Below are 12,537 nucleotides of genomic sequence, written 5' to 3'. Positions count from 1 at the left end.
TGGCCAGGCCCCCTCTCTCGAACACACAGGTCACAGACTCACCATGGCCAGGCCCCCTCTCTCGAACACACAGGTCACAGACTCACCATGGCCAGGCCCCCTCTCTCTCTCTCGAACACACAGGTCTCAGACTCACCATGGCCAGGCCTCCTATTTCTCGAACACACAGGTAGAGGCGGCACAGATCTAGGGGCTTCCTGCCCACAGCTGGCAGCATGGGTACAGGCGTGCCCCTCTCCTCCATGAAGGCCAGGTAACGGTCCACCCACACCCGCCTCTCGGGCTCTACGCCCATCTCGTACAGGATGCGAATCTTCTCATTGGTCATGGTGGCCGGGCTGGTCTTCTAAAGGTGCGGGAATAGAGTAGAGGGGGAAAGGTCAGTCAGGGCTACTACTGTTGTCATTGCTTGGAGCACGGTCATGAGGGTCATGTAGACAGAAACATGTTCAACATCCAACTGTAGATTATTATATGACTTGTTGCATTCAAGCCCAGTTGAATGGCAGCTATACAGCCAGGTAGGTCCCACAGCTGTCTACACAGAGTAGCATGTGATGCAGGATTGGAGGACTTTCAGGATACTACAGGATTTTTGCATTGAAACCCCGTATCTACTTCCCTAGAGTCAGATGAACTCAAGGATACCATCTTTTTTGTGCAGTTTGAAGGAATTTGCTAACTAGTGTTAGCACAATTACTAACAACACTGAACAAAAATATAAAACACAACATGTAAAGTGTTGGTCCCATGTTTCATGAGCTGAAACAAAAGATCCCAGAGATGTTCCATAGGCACAAAATGCTTCCCTCTCATTTTGTGCACACATTTGTTTACATCCCTGCTAGTGAATATTTCTCCTTTGCCAAGATAATCCATCCACCTGACAGGTGTGGCATATCAAGAAGCTGATTAAACAGCATGATCATTACACAGGTGCACCTTGCGATGGGGACAATAAAAGGCTACTCTAAAATGTGCAGTTTTGCCACAACACAATGCCACAGATGTCTCAAGCTGAGAGAGTGTGCAATTGGCATGCTGGCTGCAGGAATGTCCACCAGAGCTGTTGCCAGAGAATTTAACGGTAATTTCTCTACCATAAGCTGCCTCCTACGTCGTTTTAGAGAATTTAGCGTACATCCAACTGCAGACCACGTGTATGGCGTCGAATGGGCGAGCGGTTTGCTGATGTCAACGTTGTGAACAGAGTGATCCATGTTGGCGGTGGGGTTATGGTATGGGCAGACCACGGACAACGAATATTAATTGCATTTTATCGATGGCAATTTAAATACACAAATACCATGGAGGCCCATTTTTTGTAAGGTATCTGTGACCAACAGATGTATTCCCAAACATGCGAAATCCATAGATAAGGGGCGAATTAATTCATTTCAATTGACTGATTTCCTCATATGAACTGAAATGCAGTAAAATCTTTGAAATTGTTGCATGTTGCGTTTATATTTTTGTTCAGTATAGTGTTAGCGCAATGATGAAGTCTACGTAACTAGATACCATAAACGTCAAGTCATTGCGCTAGCGCTAGTTAGCATTGGCTCGCGAAACTACCTCTGACTTCCTTCATACTGGATGTAACAGTTTAACTTTAGTCCGTCCCCTTGCCCCGACCCAGGCACGAACCAGGGACCCTCTGCACACATCAACAACAGTCACCCACGAAGCATCGTTACCCATCGCTCCACAAAAGCCGCGGCCCTTGCAGAGCAAGGGGAACCACTACTTCAAGGTCTCAGAGCAAGTGACGTCACCGATTGAAAGGCTATTAGCGCGCACCACCGCTAACTAGCTAGCCATTTCACATCCGTTACATGGACACAGAGACATAACATGGTATCCATAAGTTCATCTGACTCAGGGGAAGTAGATAAAGGGCTTCATTGCCAAAATCCTGAAGTACTCCTTTAACATACTCAGTCATCAATAACAACCAATACAAACAGAGAAGCATTTGGGGCTGGTGGGCGTGCTGTCCTCCACCCCATGACAAGAGGACAGACTAGCAGGGGGACGGGGGACAGGGGGTGGGGGGCTGGGACATACACTTATAGGGCTGGTGGGTGTGCTGTCCTCCACCCCATGACAAGAGGACAGACTAGCAGGGGGACAGGGGGTGGGGGGCTGGGACATACACTTATAGGGCTGGTGGGCGTGCTGTCCTCCACCCCATGACAAGAGGACAGACTAGCAGGGGGACGGGGGACAGGGGGTGGGGGGCTGGGACATACACTTATAGGGCTGGTGGGCGTGCTGTCCTCCACCCCATGACAAGAGGACAGACTAGCAGGGGGACGGGGGACAGGGGGTGGGGGGCTGGGACATACACTTATAGGGCTGGTGGGCGTGCTGTCCTCCACCCCATGACAAGAGGACAGACTAGCAGGGGGACGGGGGACAGGGGGTGGGGGGCTGGGACATACACTTATAGGGCTGGTGGGCGTGCTGTCCTCCACCCCATGACAAGAGGACAGACTAGCAGGGGGACGGGGGACAGGGGGTGGGGGGCTGGGACATACACTTATAGGGCTGGTGGGCGTGCTGTCCTCCACCCCATGACAAGAGGACAGACTAGCAGGGGGACAGGGGACAGGGGGTGGGGGGCTGGGACATACACTTATAGGGCTGGTGGGCGTGCTGTCCTCCACCCCATGACAAGAGGACAGACTAGCAGGGGGACGGGGGACAGGGGACAGGGGGTGGGGGGCTGGGACATACACTTATAGGGCTGGTGGGCGTGCTGTCCTCCACCCCATGACAAGAGGACAGACTAGCAGGGGGACGGGGGACAGGGGACAGGGGGTGGGGGGCTGGGACATACACTTATAGGGCTGGTGGGCGTGCTGTCCTCCACCCCATGACAAGAGGACAGACTAGCAGGGGGACGGGGGACAGGGGACAGGGGGTGGGGGGCTGGGACATACACTTATAGGGCTGGTGGGCGTGCTGTCCTCCACCCCATGACAAGAGGACAGACTAGCAGGGGGACGGGGGACAGGGGGTGGGGGGCTGGGACATACACTTATAGGGCTGGTGGGCGTGCTGTCCTCCACCCCATGACAAGAGGACAGACTAGCAGGGGGACGGGGGGGGGGGGGCTGGGACATACACTTATAGGGCTGGTGGGCGTGCTGTCCTCCACCCCATGACAAGAGGACAGACTAGCAGGGGGACGGGGGACAGGGGGTGGGGGGCTGGGACATACACTTATAGGGCTGGTGGGCGTGCTGTCCTCCACCCCATGACAAGAGGACAGACTAGCAGGGGGACGGGGGACAGGGGGTGGGGGGCTGGGACATACACTTATAGGGCTGGTGGGCGTGCTGTCCTCCACCCCATGACAAGAGGACAGACTAGCAGGGGGACGGGGGACAGGGGGTGGGGGGCTGGGACATACACTTATAGGGCTGGTGGGCGTGCTGTCCTCCACCCCATGACAAGAGGACAGACTAGCAGGGGGACGGGGGACAGGGGGTGGGGGGCTGGGACATACACTTATAGGGCTGGTGGGCGTGCTGTCCTCCACCCCATGACAAGAGGACAGACTAGCAGGGGGACGGGGGACAGGGGACAGGGGGTGGGGGGCTGGGACATACACTTATAGGGCTGGTGGGCGTGCTGTCCTCCACCCCATGACAAGAGGACAGACTAGCAGGGGGACGGGGGACAGGGGGTGGGGGGCTGGGACATACACTTATAGGGCTGGTGGGCGTGCTGTCCTCCACCCCATGACAAGAGGACAGACTAGCAGGGGGACGGGGGACAGGGGGTGGGGGGCTGGGACATACACTTATAGGGCTGGTGGGCGTGCTGTCCTCCACCCCATGACAAGAGGACAGACTAGCAGGGGGACGGGGGACAGGGGGTGGGGGGCTGGGACATACACTTATAGGGCTGGTGGGCGTGCTGTCCTCCACCCCATGACAAGAGGACAGACTAGCAGGGGGACGGGGGACAGGGGACAGGGGGTGGGACATACACTTATAGGGCTGGTGGGCGTGCTGTCCTCCACCCCATGACAAGAGGACAGACTAGCAGGGGGACGGGGGACAGGGGGTGGGGGGCTGGGACATACACTTATAGGGCTGGTGGGCGTGCTGTCCTCCACCCCATGACAAGAGGACAGACTAGCAGGGGGACGGGGGACAGGGGGTGGGACATACACTTATAGGGCTGGTGGGCGTGCTGTCCTCCACCCCATGACAAGAGGACAGACTAGCAGGGGGACGGGGGACAGGGGGCGGGGACATACACTTATAGGGCTGGTGGGCGTGCTGTCCTCCACCCCATGACAAGAGGACAGACTAGCAGGGGGACGGGGGGTGGGGGGCTGGGACATACACTTATAGGGCTGGTGGGCGTGCTGTCCTCCACCCCATGACAAGAGGACAGACTAGCAGGGGGACGGGGGACAGGGACATACACTGAGAGGAGCTGTAGCTGCCCTGTGACGAGGAATAGATGGGCGTACACGCGTCAACACACAACTTGGCCACGTGATGAGAGATGGCAGGAGTTTCAGAGAGATTTCAGTCTATCCTTTTCTCTCGCTTTCTCCAAAACATAGTCACACACCCATGCAGAAAGTATACAAACAGCAAAACCTGTCCTCAAAGACATCCTGGGAGACTAAGATCTGTGCTGTCTGCAGCCAATGGCCCACTCTCAGTCACACACTTGGTACGGCTCTGTTCAGAGCGCCCCTGGAGGCTTTCAGGCAGATTTGACTGGCTTCAAAATATTCAACACATGATTGGAAAAGCACACAGTGGAAACTACACGGTGAGAGGAGCCATACAGACAGATTGAGCAACGGCATTCTAGGGCAGTCTGCCAAACAGGTGCATGGGAGGAGCTTCAGCAGCAAAGGACACAGCCATTATTACTAGTCCTCAAGTTGTCACGAGTGGAAACATGAATCCACACTAGCTACTGCTGTTGCCATGACAGCAGAAACGCACAAAGCAGTCAAATGTATGAGGAGTGATCATTAAGTAGACAGAGAGCAGATATAATAGTGGTTCCTCTCAGATCAGTTGGGCTGACAGTCTTCAGTTTGTGATCAAGAGGATGTTCTCACAAGCCGGTAATGAGGTGAAGACAAATGAACGCAGAGGGAGAAAAGTTGTTCACTTTCACACAACTCTCAGTCTGGAACCAACCACACAGAGGCGTGCAGAACCAAAACAAGCGAGGGGGAACTTGAAACACGAGGGAGGGAGGGAGGGAGGGAAAGAAAACAAGAGGAAAATAGAAAAAACCCAAACCGAAGCTCTGACAAGAGAAATAGGAGTTCATGAGAGAGCAGTGAACAGTAACAAGTTCTTTGCAGTCGAAGGGAGACGGTTATTTTAGCGTGCCTCTCTGTGTCTATCACACATCCAAATCAGTCAAGAGACAGGCAGGCAGACAGAGACATGAGTGAGGTAATAATGATGAACTACTTGCTGAAAAGAGAGTAGGTCTTTTTACTATAAAATAGCACTGCTATAAAGAAGCATTTATTTTGGAACCATCTCCCAATAGTAACAGAAGGTAAATAGAGAGATAGAGAAAGCGACGTCTTCCTTTAGAAAATCCTCACAATGACGCCAAACAAAGGATGTTTTTTCTCAATTCTCTGCATTCCTTTTTGTCTGCTGCCTCGTTAGATGCTGTGTTTGCTGAGCTTTGCCACATTCAGGTTCCTCTTCCATACACACGTGTTATTACGACATGCTTTGAGAGGTACTGACGAGGAGCCTGTTAGAACTGTAACTCCTACCTTGGGTTTAGGTGGGGGCTCGGTGGCAGGACCAGGAGTATTGCTCTCCCTGTACTGCTCTGGAGGTCTCTGTTTGGGGTCAGTGGGACACACCATCCCCTCTCCTCCCATATGCACGGGCCCTGTGGAGGAAGGGTGGGAAAAGTTCAGCCTCTTGTTCACTGTTATACTGGGGCTTGTGACTGTCTGGTATACATGGACAGTGTGTGGAGTAGGTAGATACCTGAGGGTGAGTTGTAGAGAGGTTGGGGCCCCTGTGGGGTCATCCTCCCGGAGGTGTTGGCCCCTGGCTGCTGGCTGTAGGGGCCACCAGGGCTGGAGGCCATCCCTCTGGGGCTCATGCCTGGATGGTGAGGCATGGGGGTCATTCCCTGCCTGAAAACCAAAGAACAAGAGATTGGGTTAGTCATTTACCATCACCGTAATACACAATGTTATTACCAAAGGCTTTATATTCATACAGTACATTTAACTATCAGTGGAGGCTGGTGAGGGGAGGACAGGCTCATAGAAATGGCTGGAATGGAATTGAACCTCAAACACAGGGAAACCATATTTATTCCAGTCCAGCCATTACTATGAGCCTGTCCTCCGGTTTAAAGCGCCACCAGCCACCGCTGTAATACAGTACATTGAAGTTGACCTGCCGGACAGATGGAGGTGTAGATAGATTTTAGTTGTGAGACAATATGAATAATGCATGTTGGTCATCAAAAGCAGTGCATCAGCAGCTTTCCTCAACTCCAAAACACACAACACTTATAACAGAAGGACAGAAGAAATGTTAAAGACCTTTTAAATCCTGTGGGAAATAATACCCACATCAAAAGGCTGGGGAGCCAAGTGAAAAGTAACACCATTTATTTCATGCTCTTTTCCAACCCCCAGCCAGACTGCCTGGGCGCTGAACGGCACACTGAGGGTGCGTCCTAATAATGTCCCCTTCCTTCCAAAGTATGCACTTGTTCACTTCCCTTCACTTATTTGGTGGTGGAGAAAGAAATCAAGCCCTAACATTTAGGCTGCTCTATTTAACCTGGTAATGGACCCAGTGAGGAGAAAGACGAGGAGAAGACTCAGTGGTTTGGTGATTTGGCAACTAGGCTATTTGCCCCACAGGTAGCCAGCCAGCCACACTTGATTCCTCCCTCTTAATTTCCCCTCTAATGTAATGAGGACATGTCCCCCACCTCTAATGGAGTTACATTCCCAACCAGTTAACCATTATGTGTTTCCCAAACGGCACCCTATTCCCTATATTTTGCACTACTTTTGACCAGGGCCCATAGGGCATTGGTAAGAAGTAGTGCAGTATGTAGGGAATAGGTGAGCATAGTGGGACGCAACCATTGTCTTCTCCCACCACCAAACTAAAGTCTGTTCCCCCTGGATTGATGACACTATGTATTGGTCATTGAGAGGCTTTCAAACCACCGATCGGCCATATTGCCAGTAAGAGCAGTCTTCCATAGGAATTCATGGAATTTCAATTAAACCTTAAGGACAAAATTACATGTATTTAATTATTTGTTTGTTGTAGTGGGGACAGTGACATCAGTAATGTCTAAAAATGATACTTTAAAGTAAAATATTTGTATGCATTTTTGTTTATATCACATACCATTTAAAAGTATGCATTAGGGTGTCTAATATAATAATTGTATGTAGACGTTAATAAATGCATTTCTATAGGTTCTAAAATATTTGTTACAATGGAGGAGAGCCAAGATGGAGGCACAGTGGCTTCAACACTGTGCCCCTCAGTCATCTAGTGCCTTTGGAAATTATTCAGACCCCTTGACCCCTTCTTCCACATTTTGTTACAGCCTTATTCTAAAATGGATTAAATAAAACAATTTCCTCAACAATCTACACAATATACGTGTTTTGCAAATGTATAAAAACAAAAATACCTTATTTACATTAGTATTCAGACCCTTTGCTATGAGACTCGAAATTGAGCTCAGGTGCATCTTGTTTCCATTCCATCATCCTTGAGATGTTTCTACAACTTGATTGGAGTCCACCTGTGGTAAATTCAATTGACTGGACATGATTTGGAAAGGCACACACCTGTCTGTGTAAGGTCCCACAGTTGACAGTGAATGTCTGAGCAAAAACCAAGCCATGAGGTTGAAGGAATTGTCTGTAGATTTCCAAGACAGGATTGTGTCGAGGCACAGATCTGGAGAATGGAACCAAAACATTAATGCAACACTGAAGGTCCCCAAGAACACAGTGGCCTCCATCATTCTTAAATGGAAGAAGTTTGGAACCACCAAGACTTCTCCTAGAGCTGGCTGCTCGGCCAAACTGAGCAATCGGGGGAGAAGGGCCTTGGTCAGGGAGGTGACCAAGAACCCAATGGTCACACTGACAGAGCTTTAGAGTTCCTCTGTGGAGATGGAACAACCTTCCAGAAGGACAACCATCTCCACAGCACTCAACCAATTAGGTGTTTACGGTAGAGTGGCCAGACGAAAGCGCCTCCTCAGTAAAAGGCACATGAAGTTTGCCAAAAGGCACCTAAAGACTCTCAGACCATGAGAAACAAGATTCTCTGGTCTGATGAAACCAAGATTGAACTGTTTGGTCTGAATGCCAAGCGTCACGTCTGGAGGAAACCTGGCACCATCCCTACGGTGAAGCATGTGGTGGCAGCATCATGCTGTGGGGATTTTTTTCAGCGGCAGGGACTGGGAGACTAGTCAGGATCGAGGCAAAGATCACCGGAGCAAAGTACAGAGATTAAAACCTGCTCCAGAGCACTCAGGACCTCAGACTGGTGCAAAGGTTCACCTTACAACAGGACAACGACCCTAAGCACACATCCTGAAGCCACTCCTGCGTTGTCTTGGCTAAGTCTCTGCATGTCCTTGAGTGGCCCAGCCAGAGCCCGGACTTGAACATCTCTGGAGAAACCAGAAAATAGATGTGCAGCAACGCTCCCCATCCAACCTGACAGAGCTTGAGAGGATCTGCAGAGAAGAATGGGAGAAACTCCTTAAACACAGGTGTGTCAAGCTTGTAGCGTCATACCCAAGAAGACTCGAGGCTGTAATCGCTGCCAAAGGTTCAATTGTGATTTTTGGCCACTGGCCAACACACACACAAATACCCATGATGTCAAAGTGGAATTATGTTAAGAGTTATTTACTAATTAATTAAAAATGAAAAGATGAAATGTCTTCAGTCACTAAGTATTCAACCTCTTTGTTATGGCAAGCCTAAATACGTTCAGGAGTAAAATCGTACTTAACAAGTCACATAAGTTGCATGGACTCACTGTGTAAAATAGTGTTTAACATGATTTTTGAATGACTACCTCATCTCTGTACCCCACACAAGTATCTGTAAGGTCCCTCAGTCAAGCAGTGAATTTCAAACACAGATTAAACCACAAAGACTAGGGAGGGCACCTATTGGTAGATGGGTAAAAAGCAGACATTGAATATCTTTTTGAGCATGGTGAAGTTATTAATTACACTTTAGATGGTGTATCAATACACCGTGTAACTACAAAAGATACAGGCGTCCTTCCTAACCCGCTTGCCGGAGAGGAAGGAAACCGCACAGGGATTTTACCATGAGGCCAATGGTGATTTTAAAGCAGTTAGAGTTTAATGATTGTGATGGGAGAAAACTGAGGATGGAGCAGCATGTTAGTTACTCCACAATAGTAACCTAATTGACAGAGTGAAAAAAAGGAAGCCTGTACAGAATGCGCATTTTTTTCAGGATAAAAAAGAAACGGAATGGCGCTAAGCACAGGCAAAATCCTATAGGAAAACCTGGTTCAGTCTGCTTTCCACCAGACACTGGGAGATGAAGCACAGGCAAAATCCTATAGGAAAACCTGGTTCAGTCTGCTTTCCAACAGACACTGGGACATGAAGCACAGGCAAAATCCTATAGGAAAACCTGGTTCAGTCTGCTTTCCAACAGACACTGGGAGATGAAGCACAGGCAAAATCCTAGAGGAAAACCTGGTTCAGTCTGCTTTCCACCAGAGACTGGGAGATTAATTCACCTTTCAGCAAGACTAACCTAAAACACAAAGCCAAATCTACACTGGAGTTGATTACCAAGAAGACAGTGAATGTTCCTGAGTGGCCTAGTTACAGTTTTGACATACACCACCATTCAAAAGTTTGCGGTCACTTAGAAATGTCCTTGTTTTCCATGAAAACATACATGAAATGAGTTGCAAAATGAATAGGAAATAGTCAAGACGCTGACAAGGTTATACATTTTTAATTGAAATAATAATTGTGTCCTTCAAACTTTGCTTTCATCAAAGAATCCTCCATTTGCAGCAATTACAGCCTTGCAGACCTTTGGCATTCTAGTTGTCAATTTGTTGAGGTAATCTGAAGAGATTTCACCCCATGCTTCCTGAAGCACCTCCCACAAGTTGGATTGGCTTGATGAGAACTTCTTACATACCATACGGTCAAGCTGCACCCACAACAGCTCAATAGGGTTGAGATCCGGTGACTGTGCTGGCCACTCCGTTATAGACAGAATACCAGCTGACTGCTTCTTCCCTAAATAATTATTGCATAGTTTGGAGCTGTGCTTTGGGTCATTGTCCTGTTGGAGGAAATTGGCTTCAATTAAGAACCGTCCACAGGATATGGCATGGCGTTGAAAAATGGAGTGATAGCCTTCCTCCTTCAATATCCCTTTTACCCTGTACAAATCTCCCTCTTTACCACCACCAAAGCACCCCCAGACCATCACATTGCCTCCACCATGCTTGACAGATGGCGTCAAGCACTCCTCCAGCATCTTTTCATTTTTCCTGCATCTCACAAATGTTCTTCTTTGTGATCCGAACACCTCAAACTTAGATTTGTCTGTCCATAACACCTATTTTCCAATATTCCTCTGTCCAGTGTGTGTTCTTTTGCCCTTCTTAATATTTTATTTTTATTGGCCAGTCTGAGATATGGCTTTTTCTTTGCCTAGAAGGCCAGCATCCCCACATCTTCACTGTTGATGTTGAGACTGGTGTTTTGTGGGTACTATTTAATGAAGCTGCCAGTTGAGGACTTGTGAAGGGTCTTTTCTCAAACTAGACACGAAGGCACTTGTCCTCTTGCTCAGTTGTGCACCGGGGCCTCCCACTTTCAATTCTGGTTAGAACCAGTTTGCACTGCTCTGTGAAGGGAGTAGTACACCACGTTGTACGAGATCTTCAGTTTCTTTGCAATTTCTTGCATGGAATAGCCTTCATTTCTCAGAACAAGAATAGACTGACGAGTTTCAGAAGAAAGTTTTGTTTCTGGACATTTTGAGCCTGTAATTGAACCCACAAATGCTGATGCTCCAGATACTCAACTAGTCTAAAGAAGGCCAGTTTTCAGCTGTGCTAACATAATTGCAAAATCAATTAGCCTTTTAAAATGATAAACTTGGATTAGCTAACACAGTTGCTGATAGTGGGCCTCTGTAGATATTCCATGATTTTCTTTTACATTTTAAAATAATCTGCCGTTTCCAGCTACAATAGTCATTTACAACATTAACAATGTCTACACTGTATTTCTGATCAATTTGATGTTATTTAAATGGACAAAAAATGCGCTTTTCTTTAAAAATAAGGAGGGAGAATGATGAGGAGAGAGGCGAGGGCACGCCCCAGGACAACTCAGGCCGGGGTAGGCAGGGGAGCGCGCGTAGGGAGGCCTGACGTGAGGGAGGAGAGAGAAACCCTTTGGTTTCCAAACTCACACAGACACATGAGGACAAACTAACTGCGTTTACTACACACCTCATAACCTTCGAGTGTGGATGATGACTGAATGAGGATATGTGGGGTGTGGAGTAGTGAATGTGAAGAACTTATACACAAGAATGACCCGTGGTGTTAAATCCCAAAATGGCACCCATTCCCTACACTCTAGCGCACTCCTTTTGACCAGAGCCCTATGGAATTCCCAATGGGCCCTGGTCAAAAAGTAGTGCACTATATCGGGGTAGGGTACCATTTAGGATGGGTACTGTATCGCTTCTGTGGCCCCTGTCCTGACTCACCTGCCCTGTGCAGAAGGGTTGGGACCAGCGTTGGGCCCCTGCATGGCGTTGGTTCCAGGGCACAGACCTGCCTCCTGGTTAACACTGGGCAGGGGCGGTCTCATGCCCTGGCCCTGTCCGGCAGGCTGCGGCATGCTGGGAGAGGTGGGGGCCATGGTGTTGGTATTGGCACCGAGGTAGGGTCGCCCACTGGCCCCCGGACCCAGGCCTCGCCCGGCAGGCATGGAGCCACAGGGCTGCCCAGGTCCCTGGCCGTGCATGGGGCTACTGGCGTTCATGCCCAGGCTGTTGCTCATGCCAGGGCCGGGGCCGCTGTAGTTGGCACTGGGGGTCCCACCGTAGTTAGGGGGCCTGGGGTAGTTACCTGGAGAGACAGAGAATAGAGTAAGTCATCAACATTAAGACTGAGGATCATCAGGTTAGCCATGTTATGTTCATCAGAACTTAAGAACACTGGAATTGGCTTGATTCACAGATACTTCATTCACCTATCCATGTTATTTCTTTCAAAAGGACAGGCCCTGCTCAAAAGAACATAGGGAATATGGTTCTATTTGGGACACACAGCTTGTGTGATTTGAACAGAGCATTGCCTCATGTTCCTCTGTTTCAGATTCTGTACTCCAGCCAGACCAATCTTTCATAGGGTATTTCGCAAGAGAGAAAAAAAGCGCACACACACACACACTTTTGATGTCATGTGAGACTTCCA

At 49.3% G+C, this 12,537-nt stretch overlaps 1 protein-coding gene across 3 annotated transcripts in view; it reads right to left on the bottom strand.

Annotated features, from left to right (window-relative positions):
* The window catches only part of LOC120023910 (AT-rich interactive domain-containing protein 1B-like), an 86,952-nt gene that overhangs the window by 15,980 nt on the left and 58,435 nt on the right, over window positions 1–12,537 (bottom strand). For all 3 annotated transcript variants that reach the window (XM_038968011.1, XM_038968010.1, XM_038968012.1), the window contains 4 exons: window positions 11,826–12,189; window positions 6,010–6,161; window positions 5,787–5,908; window positions 137–346 (listed from right to left, as the gene is read on the bottom strand). In XM_038968011.1, the coding sequence (XP_038823939.1) occupies window positions 137–346; window positions 5,787–5,908; window positions 6,010–6,161; window positions 11,826–12,189 (848 nt within the window). The remainder of the gene's footprint in view (window positions 1–136; window positions 347–5,786; window positions 5,909–6,009; window positions 6,162–11,825; window positions 12,190–12,537) is intronic.

Source organism: Salvelinus namaycush, chromosome 29 (genome assembly GCF_016432855.1).
Source record: "Salvelinus namaycush isolate Seneca chromosome 29, SaNama_1.0, whole genome shotgun sequence".
NCBI lineage: Eukaryota > Metazoa > Chordata > Actinopteri > Salmoniformes > Salmonidae > Salvelinus > Salvelinus namaycush.
The sequence above is the reverse complement of the archived record's forward strand: the minus strand, read 5'-3'. Positions and strand labels throughout refer to the sequence as shown.